The 15,505-nt window shown below is 48.4% G+C and overlaps 1 protein-coding gene across 2 annotated transcripts in view; it reads right to left on the bottom strand.

The window, feature by feature from the left end:
• LOC139233144 (inactive phospholipid phosphatase 7-like) overlaps positions 1-15,505 on the bottom strand; it is a 219,933-nt gene that overhangs the window by 28,851 nt on the left and 175,577 nt on the right. For both annotated transcript variants that reach the window (XM_070863710.1, XM_070863709.1), the window contains exons 13-19: positions 12,357-12,535; positions 9,952-10,213; positions 8,788-9,010; positions 4,327-6,471; positions 3,554-3,774; positions 1,507-1,655; positions 456-636 (exon numbers count right to left, since the gene is read on the bottom strand). In XM_070863710.1, the coding sequence (XP_070719811.1) occupies positions 456-636; positions 1,507-1,655; positions 3,554-3,774; positions 4,327-6,471; positions 8,788-9,010; positions 9,952-10,213; positions 12,357-12,535 (3,360 nt within the window). The remainder of the gene's footprint in view (positions 1-455; positions 637-1,506; positions 1,656-3,553; positions 3,775-4,326; positions 6,472-8,787; positions 9,011-9,951; positions 10,214-12,356; positions 12,536-15,505) is intronic.

Genomic DNA, 15,505 nt, shown 5'->3' with positions numbered 1-15,505 from the left:
AATTGGGCAAAAGCCCCCTTTATCACTTGGTATTGTGGCTTCTAAAGAGTTGTGAAGCAGCAGCATATTACATTGCCCTTTCAATCATATAAAATTCATCAAATCAACTGCTTGTACTCCAACCAGGCTGAGTCTCTGTAACAAGCTAGAAACACTCAGCAGGTCAGGCAACATCTGTGGAGAGAGAGAAACAGAGTTAACGTTTCAGGTCTGTGGCCGATCGTCGAAATCGGAGGTCAGCGACCTGAAACGTTAACTCTGTGTTTCTCTCTCCCCACAGATGCTGCCTGACCCACTGAGTACGCCCAGCATTTTCTGTTTATATTTCAGATTCCCGGCATCCGCAGTGTTTAGCTTTCATCTCTGAAACAAGCCGATGGCGATAACTGCGGATTGGGAAGGAAGTTTGCTGCCAGGCGGATTTGGCTGGCCTCTACGTCGCTATTCCATCTTACCCGCACTGGAGCTCTCCCAGATCTCGGTCCCGAGGTTGCTGGATGTGGCCTGCCCCTTGGAGAAGGCGTTTTCCTCCGTCTGCTCAGTGACTGCGTTGGAAAGCTGCTGTTTTTTCACAAATCGAGGAGGAATCTTGGACGAAGATGTCCAGCTCTTTTCATTCCGGTTTTTCCCAGGCGCCTGCTCAGGAGAAAAAGAAGGCCTTCTGTGAAAATGAGAAACTTTAGCTCCAGATAAAGCATTAAGCAATCCCTCCATCATGCTGCTACAATAAACCGTACCACCTCACGAAAACCATTCGCAAATAAGGTGGAGAGCAACGTTCTATCTCCAGCAGAAAAAATATTGTGCCTCCTTCTCCTTCGGCACCCCTGCCAGAACGTCCATCCAGAATGACTCTGCTGCCTGTACCCTGATTCACACCAAGTCCAATGCTCCCATTCCCCGTGCTCGCTGACCAACATCGGCCTCGATTTTAAAATTCTCATCCATGGGTTCAAACCCCTCCGTGACCTCGCCCCTCCCTACATCTCTGTAATCTCCTCCAGCCCTACAACCTTCTGAGATCTCTGTGTTCCTTCAATTCTGTCTTCTTGCGCATCCCTGATTTCCTTCTCCCCACCAGTGGTGGTCGTGCCTTCAGCTGTTCAGGCCCCAAGCTCTGGAATTTCCTCCCTAAACCTCACCACCTCTCTTACTCTCTCTCCTTCGTTAAGATGCTCCTTAAAACCTACCTCTTTGACCAAGCTTTTGATCACCTGTCCTAATATCTCATGAGGCTCGGTGTCAAATTTTGTCTGACAACGCTCCCATGAGGCGCCTTGGGATGCTTTACTACTTTAAAGGTGCTATATAAATGCAAGTTGTTGTTGTACCGACTTAAGTCCACTGAATCAAAGGGGGAAGATTTAACATTCTTATAAAAACACTACTTCAACAAATGTCCTGTGCAATTCAAGTATTAAATTTACATCTAGTAACTTTCACAGTTAGCAACACCACACGAGTTGATAAAGGAGAGTTGAGCTAAATGTGGTGCTGTCCGCCTACCTGCAATGTCTGCTCTTTCTTCCTGCGCTCTTCCTCAAGCAACCGACGGTGTTTTTTTGAGATTACCTCAGTGAAACCATCGTTCACAGTTGAGACGGACGGCTGCTCGTCCACAGCTACAGCTGGATGGTCATCGATAATGACAACACCTTAAAGGAAAACATTAAATCAGAAGGTCCGATTACCGCGTAGGCGACAGTGAATTAAATAGAAACGCTGCACTGATACCATGAATAGCGACAGCACGCAGGCATCCTTTGCTCAGCTCTGCTGCGAACGGCAACAGTGTGAGATGTCAGCAGTGGCTCAGTGGGTAGCGCTCTTGGCCTTTGAGTCAGAAGGCTGTGGGTTCAAGTCTCACTCCAGGGACTTGAGCACAAAAATCCAGGCTGACATTGGCAGTGCAGTGCTGAGGTGTTCTCTCGCAGGTCGGGGGGCCACGATGCTCCAGGGCCCGCTGCTCCAGCTCTTATACTTCCCGACCTGCAGAGGTGTTCTCTTGCAGGTCAGCGGGCCACGAAGACGGGAAGTATAATAGCTGGAGCGACGGCCCCTGGAGCAACGTGGTCCCCCAACTTGTGAGAGAACACCTCCGCAGGTCGGGCTATAAAAGAACTGGAGCAGCATACCACGACAACTTCCAGCGTGAGCTACTCCAAGTGTGCGACGGCTTCGAGGTGGGCGTCTGGGTCAGGTCATCAGGACCCAAGTCACTGTTTGAGCGTGGGCAGCAGCATCGGCGGGGCCCAGGCATAGCAGACCAGGGGGAAGGACGTGACGCAGGTACGGCGAGTGATCGAGGCAGAGGAGCGATGAGGGATCGTGGCTGAGATTCGGAGGGTGATCGTGGCGGAGGTCCAGCAAATGTTTGGTGCGGCGAGAGATTGTGGCGGAGGAGCGGCGAGAGATCGTAGGGAGGTGGTGCGGCCAGAGATCGTAGGGAGGTGGTACGGCGAGAGATCGTGGCGGAGGAGCGGCCAGAGATCGTGGCGGAGGAGCGGCGAGAGAACGCGGCGGAACTGCGGCGAGAGATTGCGGCGGAGGAGCGGTGAGAGATCGCGACGAGAGATCGTAGGGAGGTGGTGCGGCGAGAGATCGTAGGGAGGAGGAGCGGCGAGAGATCGTAGGGAGGAGCGGCCAGAGATCGTGGCGGAGGAACGGCCAGAGATCGTGGCGGAGGAACGGCCAGAGATCGTGGCGGAGGAACGGCCAGAGATCGTGGCGGAGGAGCGGCCAGAGATTGCGGCAAATGAGGGTACGGGGCCCAGAAGAGGCGAGGGCCCAGGGGCAGCACGGGCCAGCCCACACTGCGATATGTGTGCGCACTTGATCCGTGCAGCAGAGCATGTCTCCAGTCATCCTGGTTAAACCTTGCCACTGGATAAAGCCCGTGTGGTGGCTGGTGTGCAACGGTCATCACACGTTAAAAAACTCCACGCACAGGCATCTTCCACCCCTTCAACTGGAGTTCAGGACTGGAACATCAGGTCCTTCATTGAAACATCTGTGAACCCACGCGGAAGACAAGTCATCCTCGTTCGAGGGACCGCCTATGATGATGATGAGTACTGAGGGAGCGCTGCAGTGTCGGAGGTGCCGTCTTTCGGATGAAGAATGAGAGTTATCCTTGGTGTCCTGGCACAACATTTATCCCGCAACCAACATCACGAGAACATGATCTAGCAATGATTACATTGCTGTTTGTGAGTGTTTGCTGTGTGCAAGTTGGCTGTCGCATTTCCTACATTATAACTGTGACCACACTTCAAAAGTACTTAATTGGATGTGAAGCGCTTTGGGACGTCCTGAGGTACTGTATAAATGCAAGCTCATTCTTTCTTTCACTCATCCTACAGTCAATGCTTGGGAGCCCCACAGAGACCAGTGAAATGAAATAATATTTAAACTCGGGGTGGATCAATATCAGCATCGAATAAAATGAGGATGCCATTAAATCTGCACTAAAGCCAAAAGTACAATGCAAGTCTGTGTCTTTAGTTCCAAGTTCAATGTTAATCACATTTGAATATAAATTTATCTTACTTACTTGCATAATTGTTTAAATCGAACTGGGCCAAAGCATCAGTCTTCTCCTTTGCCTTTTTCACGCCAGGTTTTACCTCCTTTTCCTTCTTTTTATTTGAGGCGTCCTTCATCGCGTTCTGGACAGCCGCTGGGTCATGGGGAACGACTCGATCTACACAGTACACCGTGTTGACATTCCCTCCGTTCACTGCTATCTGATCGCACAGCTGTTCTTCGACATACCTGTTGTGAGAAGGGGAAAGGTGAGTGGGGTCTCAGCAGCTCCAGCGGAAATGTCCACTCTGCAAGCGTCAATGTTGCAAGCTAGTGTCAACTCTGGCTCAAACTGGGTTATCACGGACCGGCTGCTGGGTGGCAGCACAGTGCTGTGGTGTCATGTTCCATCTCTTGTGGCGGTAGAGAGAAAAAAAGCCAGCTGTAGCACTGCTGTGTCATAGAACCACAGTAACTGAATGCAACATCGACAGAAGCAGCGAATGAGGCTACACTTCACAGCCTCCTTCCCTTCAGAGTGAGGAAGAAAGTATTTAAAAAATATATATTATAGGTCTCAAATTTTGCCATTCTTCGGCATCTTTATATGTTGGCTCCGTTTTCAAGCTTATTTATAGAGGACTGTTGAAGAGGATAAACTGAAAATAGCCCGCGTTATTACTTATTAGTTGATGATCACAGGTACTTGGGCTAGGTACCACCAAGCAAGCAAATTCTTGGAGAGAACTGACAATAGACTAAACACTTGATCGCAGCTGATCAAACGTCCACATTATTTACCTTTTGTTTCTCGATGGTTGCCCGGTGGCCTTTTCGTTCCTCGGACCGGTCCCATTCGCCTTTGGTGCCTTGCCTCCATAGCCTGGGTTGGTCCTGCGGTTTTGCCGGTCAATTGGCCGCTGGCTGGAGAAACTGCGTTTGGCCAACTCCTTCCTCTGCCCGAGACCGCTGCCTGCCACGTCTACTTCAGGCGCCAGGTTGTTCTGACACACTCGGTTCTCTCGGTCTCGCCTCTCGGTGAAGTCGCTGCTCTCGGAAGCAGTCTCCCACTCCTCGTTAGCTTGGTCGGAGGAATTCTGATTGGACAGGTCCGGCGACTTATTGCCGGCCACAAGGGATGCCATCTCCTGATCTTCAGTCCTTGTGGTCATACTGGACAAACCGTGGTCCGCAGGAACCGGCACATCACTGTTCACCTCGCTGGCCGCATCCCTTTCTTGCTTGAGACGCCTGAAACGCGGCGGTTTATCCTGTCGGGGAGGCCGTCTCCTCCTTGGGGGCATATCCATCGAGCGCTCTCTTTTGGGTGGTTGGTCTTCGATGGCTGAGATTCCAGAAAACGAGAGTTTGTCAACGACTCCATTTTCCTCTCCAGCGTTCTCCAGTGCCCCTTCCAAAGCCCGGTTGAGCACTTTAGTAGATTCCTTCAGAGGCTGCCTTTTAGACAAGGACATGGACGCTGGAGCGTCACCGTTTAGTTGATAGGTACCGTTCACCTTGAACATCCCCCCTCCTCTGTTCTGCCTGGACGGCATTCCCCGGGGGACAAAGCTGCGCCCTCGCCCAGGGTTGCTCAACCGAGGAGGTAACGCCCTCTCAAACACCTTCGGGGCACCTCTTTCGTCTTCCATTTCACCGACAATTGGCCCATCAGATGGTACCCTCTTGGACCTCTTCACAGAGTCTTTGAACATGGTCTTCCCCTCTCGGTCGGAAAATGCTGCGTCACTGGTGCCTTCACTGCCAGCTGCGGATCCCCTCTGCCTCCGTCGCTTTGGTATATCTTCATACTCGGACCCCTCGCTGCGTGTCTCGCTGGCATTCCGACGTCGGGTGGAGCTCTTTTGCCCGTCTTCTGAAGGACTACTGTAATCCTTAGGGTTTTGCCGATTTCCTCTGCTCAAGTTGTTGTAAGAGCCTCTGATCTCCCCAACCCTGCCGTAGAAATCCCCTCGGCCTCTGCCCCTACCTCGCCCTTGGCCTCTACCACTGAAGTTGGGCAGATCATCACCTTCAAGCCAGCTCCTTCTCTGTGGCAGGGGGAAATCAATGCTGTCTTTATTCACGGGTCTGACCTCCCATGCCTTATTCTCCTTTCTTTGTGGCTTCTCTATTTCCCAGTCAAATTTAGCGGGAGACACTGGTAGAGCAGCCACATCTTTGTGTCTCGAGTTCAAGGATGAAATGGAAGATTGTGATGACGACGCCGTGCCTCCATTGGGTTTCAGCGCCTTGCTCTCAGCCTTGGTCTGAGTGTGGCAGTTTTTCGGAACAGTTTCCAATTTGACTTTTTCTGTCTCGTCGCCCTTCTCAGTCTTGAGGTCTTTAAGCACGGGTTTCTTAATTGGTCCGGATCTTCTCCCCGTCATTTTCCCCACGGTCTCGCGACGATCAGCGTGGCTTCCTTTCAGCGGCTCCCACTGTGATGCCGGTTTGGACTCCCTCTTGGGCAGGTTATCAGTCTGCCATATTTCGGCCCGAAAACCTGTCTCCTCTCGAGCGTCTTCGTGCTCGTCAACCTTGGGGCTTGGGGGCTCTTTCTGGTGCACGTAATCCCAGGTGTGAGACACGAGCTCCTCAACATTTTCCGCTGGCTTCGAGGTCTCGGTGCTGTCCCTCAAGAGGGACCCGTTCAGCCCCGCCTGCTCACTTTCAGATGTGAAGAGCTCTTTATGAAGTAACTGAGGATTTGTCTGATGCTGGAAGAGATCCCGCCCCAGCACTGCCGACACGTTTGGAGCCACATCAGCCCTTCGCTCTTTTATGAGCTCAGTCTGTGGTTCCAAACGAACCATATTCAGCAATTTGTCTGCTGGCACAACCCTATAGTCATCAATCTGCTCCTCGAATGGATCCCTCTGTATCTTCATGGTCCGCTGGGAAATGGGATCGGCCCTCACAGGTGGAGTGGGAAGTCTTTCATTCCTGTAAAAAAAAACATTTGTTGCGGCGTTAAAGAAATATTGAATGGATCACAAAAAAAACCAGGAAAGCCCAGCAGGAAATACGATGGTGACATTTAACAGTTTATAATCGGAATGACCCAAGAGAATTTCATGCTTAAAGTCCTAATCACTGCTGTCAATTGTTCAAATTGATCGAATAGATTAAAGATCTTCAAAGACCTGCTGACTATTTCCAGCATTTTCTGTTCATAGAACAGAATGGCCCTGAAATCCAGGTTTCTCCTTCCCGTGGGCGTTCGACTTGATCCTAGAAAAAAGCGCACTTAGCTGAAGCTGCTGGCCCACGAGAGATCCCGGTCCTGAGGCCTCCACTGACTGCGTGTCGCAGCGCGTGCACGTCAGGACGTGCGCAGGGCTGGAGCTGCAGTCACATGGCTCTGGGCAGCCAATCATGGTAAAGTATGTTCTCATTCATAATAATGGGAACTCCGTAAGTTGGAGTTCCCGTTATGAATGAGAACCCCCCTCCACAAAACTCTAATACAAAATAGAAAAAATACACCACATATTTAACATTAATTTAAATTAAAAGTTATTTATGACTAAAAAAAAATATATATATTTTTCCGGATTTTATTTTAAAGTTTTTTAAATTATGGTTTAAAATAAACTTTCTTGGGGAGAGGGTTTTTAAAACAATAAAATGTGTTTCTTAATTTTATTTGTTATGTTTTAATTGTGTTTTAAAACTCTTACACCTGTAAAAGTAGGCTATGCTTCTGCTTTTATCAGGCGCGAGTTTTCAGGACATCGGCTGGGCAAAATATGGGTAAATACTGCAACCTTGTCCGTGCGAATGTCCTGATGTGGAGCTATGGAAGATCTGTCAGGCTCCAGCCGGTTTTCTGCACATGTGCATTGTGCGCTGAAAACCAGCTTTTGCAATGCCTTCCCGGTTCCGTACACACTCAGTACGGACCTGGGAGACTGGAACTTCTAGGCCAATGAATTGATCTATTCACATCCCATTTTAAGGTTGAATGAAGGCTAAGGAGCAAACATACATAGTATGCATCAAATTTAAGAACATAAGAATTAGGAGCAGGAGTAGGCCATACGTCCCCTCGAGCCTGCTCCGCCATTCAATAAGATATGGGTGATCTTCCACCTCAACTCCACTTTCCCACCCGATCTCCAGATCCCTTGATTCCCCTAGAGTCCAAAAATCTATTGATCTCTGTCTTGAATATACTCAACTACTGAGCATCCACAGCTCTCTGGGGTAGAGAATTCCAAAGATTCACCACCCTCTGAGTGAAGAAATTCCTCCTCCTTAAATTGGTTTAACCTTGGTGTCAGCTGTGTCTCAGCGGGTAGCAGAGTTGCCTCGGAGTCAGACGGTTGTGGGTTCAAGTCCCCACTCCAGGGACTTGAGCACATAAATCTAGGCTGACACTCCATTGCAGTGCTGAGGGAGTGCTGCGCTGTCATAGGGGCAGTACTGAGAGAGTGCTGCGCTGTCAGAGAGGCAGTACTGAGGGAGTGCTGTGCTGTCGTAGGGGCAGTATTGAGAGAGTGCTGCGTTGTCAGAGAGGCAGTGCTGAGGGAGTGCTGCGCTGTCATAGGGGCAGTACTGAGAGAGTGCTGCGCTGTCGTAGGGGCAGTACTGAGAGAGTGCTGCGCTGTCAGAGAGGCAGTACTGAGGGAGTGCTGTGCTGTCATAGGGGCAGTACTGAGAGAGTGCTGCGCTGTCGTAGGGGCAGTACTGAGAGAGTGCTGCGCTATCAGAGAGGCAGTACTGAGGGAGTGCTGTGCTGTCGTAGGGGCAGTATTGAAGGAGTGCTTTGCTGTTGGAGGTGCAGTCTTTCAGATGAGACGTCAAACTGACTGCCCTCTCAGGTTGACGTAAAAGATCCCATGGCACTATTTCAAAGAAGGGCACAGTTATCGCCGGTGTCCTGGTGAATATTTATCCCTCAATCAACAGAAAAAAAGCAGATGATCTGGTCATCTTCACATTGCTGTTTGTGAGAGCTTGCGGTGCGCAAGTTGGCTGCTGCGTTTCCCACATTACAACAGTGATTACACTCCAAAAGTGCTTCATTGCCTGTAAAGCGCTTTGAGATGCCCGGTGGTCGCGGAAGACGCTATAGAAATGCAAGTCTTTCTTTTCTTTTAGTCTAGGGAGATTACTATTTTCAGTCATCAGTAGCCACACGCGTACAAAACCTTGTTAGAGAGATTGCTGCTATTGCAGCTCACTTAGTATCGGCCTTTAGTGGGCCAGCTGCCAATCCTAACCTGGCCTTGCTATTGTTCCTCCAGAGACACTCACCGTGCAGTCCTCTCTTCTGCAGTGCTATCCTCTTGCGATCTTTGAGAGGTTATCATGAAAGCCCGGTTCGGAGCAGGTGGATAGTCGTCCTGCCCCCAGCTGAAGTGTGGGTCTGTGGGTGGTGTTCTTCTCTCCTGTAACAGAATGGGAGAGCGCTCGTGCTGCTCAGACCCTGAGGTGACACTTTCTGAGCGATCTGGGCGCATCACAGGCTTCATCATTCCTGAAAATACAAGAAACACACCCTTCTTACAATATAAATGATTGCGTGTGATCGACTGAAAATCAGGAGGACATCACTCCCCCTTAAGCACTGAATACACAGTCAGCGAAGATATATATATATTTTTTTTAGATCTGCAAGATTTCATCAATTCCCATGAAGTCAAATCTGGTTTGCTTCGCTCCTCCGCCTTACTTTGTAGGCAAGAGATAAACTTTTTTCTTTGTTTTCCTTATCTCTAATCTCCTCCGGCCCAACAATCACTCTAGACCTCTGCGTCCTCCTATTCTGGCCTTTTGAACATCCTGATTTTAATTGCCCCTCTATTGGTGTCCGTGCCTTCAGCTGCCTCGGTCCCAAGCTCTGGAACTCCCTCCCCAAACCTCTCGTTTCTCTTTCCTCCATTAACACGCTCCTTTAAAACCTACCTTTTCAATCAAGCTTTTGGTTCTCTGCCCTAATGTCTCCTTTTATGGCTTGGTGTTTATGTTTTTTGTTTGTTAACACTCCTGTGCAGCGCCATGGGATGTTTCATTACATCAATACCATGATATTTAATCCCTCAATCAACATAACAAAAAAAATTATCTGGTCATTATCACATTGCTGTTTGTGGGAGGTCAGCGTACAAATTTGCTGCCGCGTTTCCTACATTACAACAGTGACTACACTTCAAAAAGCACGTCACTGGCTGTAAAGTGTTTTGGGATGTCCTACGTCAGGAAAGGCGCGATATAACTGCAAGTCTTTCCTTCTTTCTTTATGTTTAACTGACCAAGAATTAACGAGAGACCACTCCTACCCAAAGTTCTGATAGGCTGAAAGTAACCAAATCCATACAGGGTCTTTGCTGGGACAGTGCATGGGACAGATTCGTTTGGTAGGAGAAAATGCCACAAAATTGAAGTAATATTCTATTATTTCCACACCAACCAACTTACCGGAGGGATGAACCCCTGATGGGAAGAAGTCAATTGGTGGCCTGCCCGGGGTCAGCCGAGGATCCATGTATGAAGGCATCATCATCCAACGAGGGTCATAGCCCAGCATGTGTGGAGGGGGCGGGCCAACTGGGCTGGGATAGAGGTGTCTCTGTGAATGGGAATGAGGAGGTGCAACTGATGGTGGCATTACAGGTCCCTGCTGCTGCTGTTGCTGTTGCTGCTGCTGTTGCTGCCGTTGCTGCATCTTTAACAGCTGCTCCTGGTTGTACATAAGTAGGAAAGAGAGTAAGTAGGAAAGAGAATAAGAAAAGGTATAGATTTCATCTTTTTCATTGGTGCCCCTTCCGTTTTGCACGACAGATTTTCAATTTGCAAAGCACAAGTCAACCTCGACCGAGAGCGGGTAGGACAGTTTGTCTGGCGCAGCTACTGAATCGCCCCAACAATGCTTCAGTCAATTTTTTTTTGGGTGCACAGCTCCTTCAAAATACTCGCATGTCTCATTTAACAGCCGGTGAGCCGGCTGCGCGGGAGCCCCAGGGCGCTGTGCAGCCGTGCAGCTTAAAAGCAACACTGCTCCCCAATGTGCTCTCCCTATTTCTGGGGAAGGACTTTGCCTCGGCTTGGTACCTAAACAGTCCACCTTATACATGATCGCAACATTTTCGATCAGTGCAACCAGTTAACCTCTTGCACATAAATTCCTCCAATAAATATTTCCATTGCAAACAGTAAAAACTGCTTAGAGGAAAGAAAGTGTAGGGGAGAGAGCATTGCCTCTTGATATTTATAGATTTTTTTCCCCCAATCAACTTCATCACAAACCTCGAGACCAGGCAGTAGTGCCTCCCTCTCTGCTTGACCAGTGCTATGGAGGGGGAAAACTTCTCGTCGGTCTCCAGATTGCAGTAAGACAGATATCTTTAAAGCAAGTGTTGAAAAAATATCTCATAAGAATGTAATTTGCTTTGACAAAAAGAGAAAGCACATGAGAGGCAATATTCCCTTTAAGCTGCACGGCTGCCTGGACCTCCCGCCCAGCCAACTCACCGGCTTTTAAATGCAAAAATCCCTCAAAATATTAGAGCGAACATTGTTGACGTGGGTGGGGGGGGGGGGGGGGAATTCAATCTCAAACATTGCTGCCCCTTAACTGTTTTAAACGAGAATCATCTTCCAGCAGTTGCAAATCAAATATTTTTAATCATAAATCTCCCAAAGGGCACAGGAACATCTGTAATGTATGTAGCTGTGAGCATGCTCACAGGTTTGTTGAGCTGTTGCATTGTGAGTGGCTTAGCCAGTTACGTGATGTTCACAAGACTCAATAAAACCCCAGCCAGTTGGGTTCAGGGATCCACGATGAGGTATGCAGTTGTGAGCCTGGTGGATGAACTGGTAATATGTAGTGTGATTGTTAAACCTTTGTTAATAAACCAACTAGCTTTTAATAGCAATGTGTTGCCATGAATTCTTAAGCAAAGAACCCTTGAAGCAAATACATTACAACATCTAAGTAAGTTTTGCTTCCACAGCTTCACTAAGGTGGCCATTAAACACACATGGAGAAGCAAGGGGTTGACAGGTACAATTTTTTTTACACGACAGGCTTGAAGACCGCACAGTAGGGCCAAGTACCTTAAATCAATAGGTTGGCTAAAACAAGACGGTTCCAATACCTTTTACTATTTCTTTTTATTGCAACTATGTTACGTTCAGATCAAATCCACTGCTATGCCAATTAAGGGCGCAGCAAGTTATACTGCAGCTATGCAAAGCCCTCGTTAGACCACGCCTGGAGCGCTGCGTTCAGTTCTGGGCACCAGACCTCAGGGGGGACATATTGGCCTTGGAGGGAGTGCAGTATAGATTTACCAGAATGATACCTGGACTCTAAGGGATTAAATTACAAGGAGAGATTACACAAACTAGGATTTTATTCACTGGAATTTAGATGGTTAAGGGGTGATCTGATCGAAGTTTTCAAGATATTATGGGGAACCGATAGGATCGAGAGAGAGAAATTATTTCCGCTGGTTGGAGAGTCTAGGACAAGGGGACATGGCCTAAAAATTAGAGCCAGGCCTTTCAGGAGTGAAATTAGGAAAAATTTCTACACACAAAGGATGGTAGAAGTTTGGAGCTCTCTTCCACAAATGGCAGCTGGTGCTGGGCCAATTGTTCATTTTAAATCGGAGATTGATAGCTTTTTGTTAACCAATTTGTATTAAGGAATATGGGCCTAAGGCGGGTAGATTGAGTTAGATCACAGATCAGCCACGATCTCATTGAATGGTGGAACAGGCTCGAGGGGCTGGGTGGTCTAATTCCTATCCCTACGCCCAGCCTGAACTTTAATCAGCCAAGTGTTGATAACCTAGTCAGTTTTTATTGGCAGTTACCTGCTGTTGTCGTTGGAACCTGGGTGGCAGGGACTTGTGGAACTTGCTGTAATTCTGGATGGGCAGTGCCGGCTCACTTCCTTGCAAGCTGTTCTCCTCCTCACTTTCAGCACTGGGTGGGGCAACTTCTTTCTTCACCTTATCCTCCACAGGGAGTTCCACAGGCAGCTCACATTTCTCTGAAATTCAGCACAGCAGAAAATCAGCAGTTGCTTAGAAGATTCCACACTCTGGGTAGAAGTACGTTTAATACATGACTGGCAGAAAGGGAGACAACCAATTTCTCCTCTTGTTTGTTTCTGGCGTCGGGCACGGGCCATTTAAAATATGTGTACGGACGGTTTTTGTATTGAAAAGCCGGCAAAACTGGCTGTGCCGATTCCGAGGACCCGTGCAGCTTAAAAGGGAGACCACATTCCTAGGGATATTCCTGAATTCCCCTCGTAAAACCCAGCTTACTCTCCCCACCCAATGTCAAGATATTAGTACTATATATGAATGATACATTCTACTTGCTCTCGGACACCCAACATTAATTTGAAAATCCTTGTCCACAACACCTTTAAATCCCTCCAAGGATCCTACTTCTGCAGCCAGTGTGTCCCTCAGGTTGCAGCACCAACTGCTGCCCTTCTGACCTGGGTCTACAACACGACACTCCTTCCTTCCCCCCCGCAAAAGACTTGCATTTCTATAGCGCCTTTCACGACCACCAGACGTCTCAAAGCACTTTACAGCCAATGAAGTACTTCTGGAGTGTAGTCACTGTTGTAATGTGGGAAACGCAGCAGCCAACTTGTGCACAGCAAGCTCCCACAAAGAGCAATATGATAACGATCGGATTATCTGTTTTTGTTATGTTAATTGAGGGATAAATATTGGCCAGGACACTGGGGATAACTCCCCTGCTCTTCGAAATAGTGCCATGGGATCTTTCACGTCCACCTGAGAGATCGTTTGAGTTTAATGTCTCATCTTAAAGACAGCACCCCCAACAGTGCGGCACTCCCTCAGTGCTGCACTGGAGTGTCAGCCTAGATTTGTGCGCTCAAGTTCCTGGAGTGGGACTTGAACCCACAATCTTCTGCAACCTGGAGCATGCGTGATGCTGAGGATGTCGTGAATACCACGTTTAGTGAGTTGGTCTTACCGCAAGTAAAGGTTACACAGCCAGATAGGGAATGGGTGACCAACAGGAAGAGCAGTGGAAAGAAGGTAGTGCAGGGGGTCCACTGCGGTCACCCCCTGCAAAACAGATACACCGCTTTGGGTACTGTTGAGGGGGATGACTCAGCAGGGGAGGGCGGCAGCAGCCAAGTCCATGGCACCGTGGGTGGCTCTGCTGCACAGGTGGGCAGGAAAAAGAGTGGGAGAGCGATAGTGATAGGGGATTCTATTCTAAGGGGAACAGATAGATGTTTCTGCGGCTGCAACCGAGACTCCAGGGTGGTATGTTGCCTCCCTGGTGCAAGGGTCAAGGATGTCTCAGAGCGGGTGCAGGACATTTTGAAGGGGGAAGGTAAACAGCCAGTTGTCGTGGTGCGCATAGGTACCAACGATATAGGTAAAAAACGGGATGAGGTCCTACAAGGCCAATTTAGGGAGCTAGGAGCTAAATTAAAAAGTAGGACCTCAAAAGTAGTAATCTCAGGATTGCTACCAGTGCCACGTGCAAGTCAGAGTAGGAATCGCAGGATAGCTCAGATGAATACGTGGCTTGAGGAGTGGTGCAGAAGGGAGGGATTCAAATTCCTGGGACACTGGAACCGGTTCTGGGGGAGGTGGGGCCAATACAAACCGGATGGTCTGCACCTGGGCAGGACTGGAACCAATTTCCTAGGGGGAGTGTTTGCTAGTGCTGTTGGGGAGGGGTTAAACTAATATGGCAGGGGGATGGGAACCTATGCAGGGAGACAGAGGGAAAGTAAAAATGGGGCAGAAGCAAAAGATAGAAAGAGAAAAGTAAAAGTGGAGGGCCGAGAAACCCAAGGCAAAAAGCAAAAAGGGCCACATTACAGCAAAATCCTAACGGGGCAAAGGGTGTTAAAAAGACAAGCCTGAAGGCTCTGTGCCTCAATAAGAGGAATATTCGGAATAAGGTGGACGAATTAACTGCGCAGATAGCAGTTAACAGATATGATGTAGTTGGCATCACAGAGACATGGCTCCAGGGTGACCAAGGCTGGGAACTCAACATCCAGGGGTACTCAACATTTAGGAAGGATAGACAGAAAGGAAAAGGAGGTGGGGTGGCGTTGCTGGTTAAAGAGGAAATTAATGCAATAGTAAGGAAGGACATTAGCTTGGATGATGTGGAATCTGTATGGGTGGAGCTACGGAATACCAAAGGGCAGAAAACGCTAGTGGGAGTTGTGTACAGAACACCAAACAGTAGTATTGAGGATGGGGACAGCATCAAACAAGAAATTAGGGATGCGTGCAATAAAGATACAGCAGTTATCATGGACGACTTCAATCTACATTTTGTTAGGGAAATTGATGGGATTGAAGCCCAATAAATCCCTGGGGCTTGATAGTCTGCATCCCGGAGTACTTAAGGAAGTGGACCTAGAAATAGTGGATGCATTGGTGATCATTTTCCAACAGTCTATCGACTCTAGATCAGTTCCTATGGACTGGAGGGTAGCTAATGTAACACCACTGTTTAAAAAAAGGAGAGAAAACGGGTAATTATAGACCGGTTAGCCTGACATCAGTAATGGGGAAAATGCTGGAATCAATTATTAAACATGAAATAGCAGCGCATTTGGAAAGCAGTGACAGGATCGGTCCCAGTCAGCATGGATTTATGAAAGGGAAATCATGCTTGACAAATCTTCTAGAACTTTTTTGAGGATATAACTAATAGAGTGGACAAGGAAGAACCAGTGGATGTGGTGTATTTGGACATTCAAAAGGCTTTTGACAAGGGCCCACACAAGAGATTGGTGTGCAAAATCAAAGTACATGGTATTGGGGGTAATGTACTAACGTGGATAGAGAACTGGTTGGCAGACAGGAAGCAGAGTGTAGGGATAAACAGGTCCTTTTCAGAATGGCACGCAGTGACTAGTGGGGTGCCGCAGGGCTCAGTGCTGGGACCCCAGCTATTTACAATATACATTAATGATTTAGATGAAGGAATTGAG

This window comes from Pristiophorus japonicus, chromosome 20 (genome assembly GCF_044704955.1).
Source record: "Pristiophorus japonicus isolate sPriJap1 chromosome 20, sPriJap1.hap1, whole genome shotgun sequence".
NCBI lineage: Eukaryota > Metazoa > Chordata > Chondrichthyes > Pristiophoridae > Pristiophorus > Pristiophorus japonicus.
This window is presented reverse-complemented; position numbering and strand designations above follow the sequence as displayed.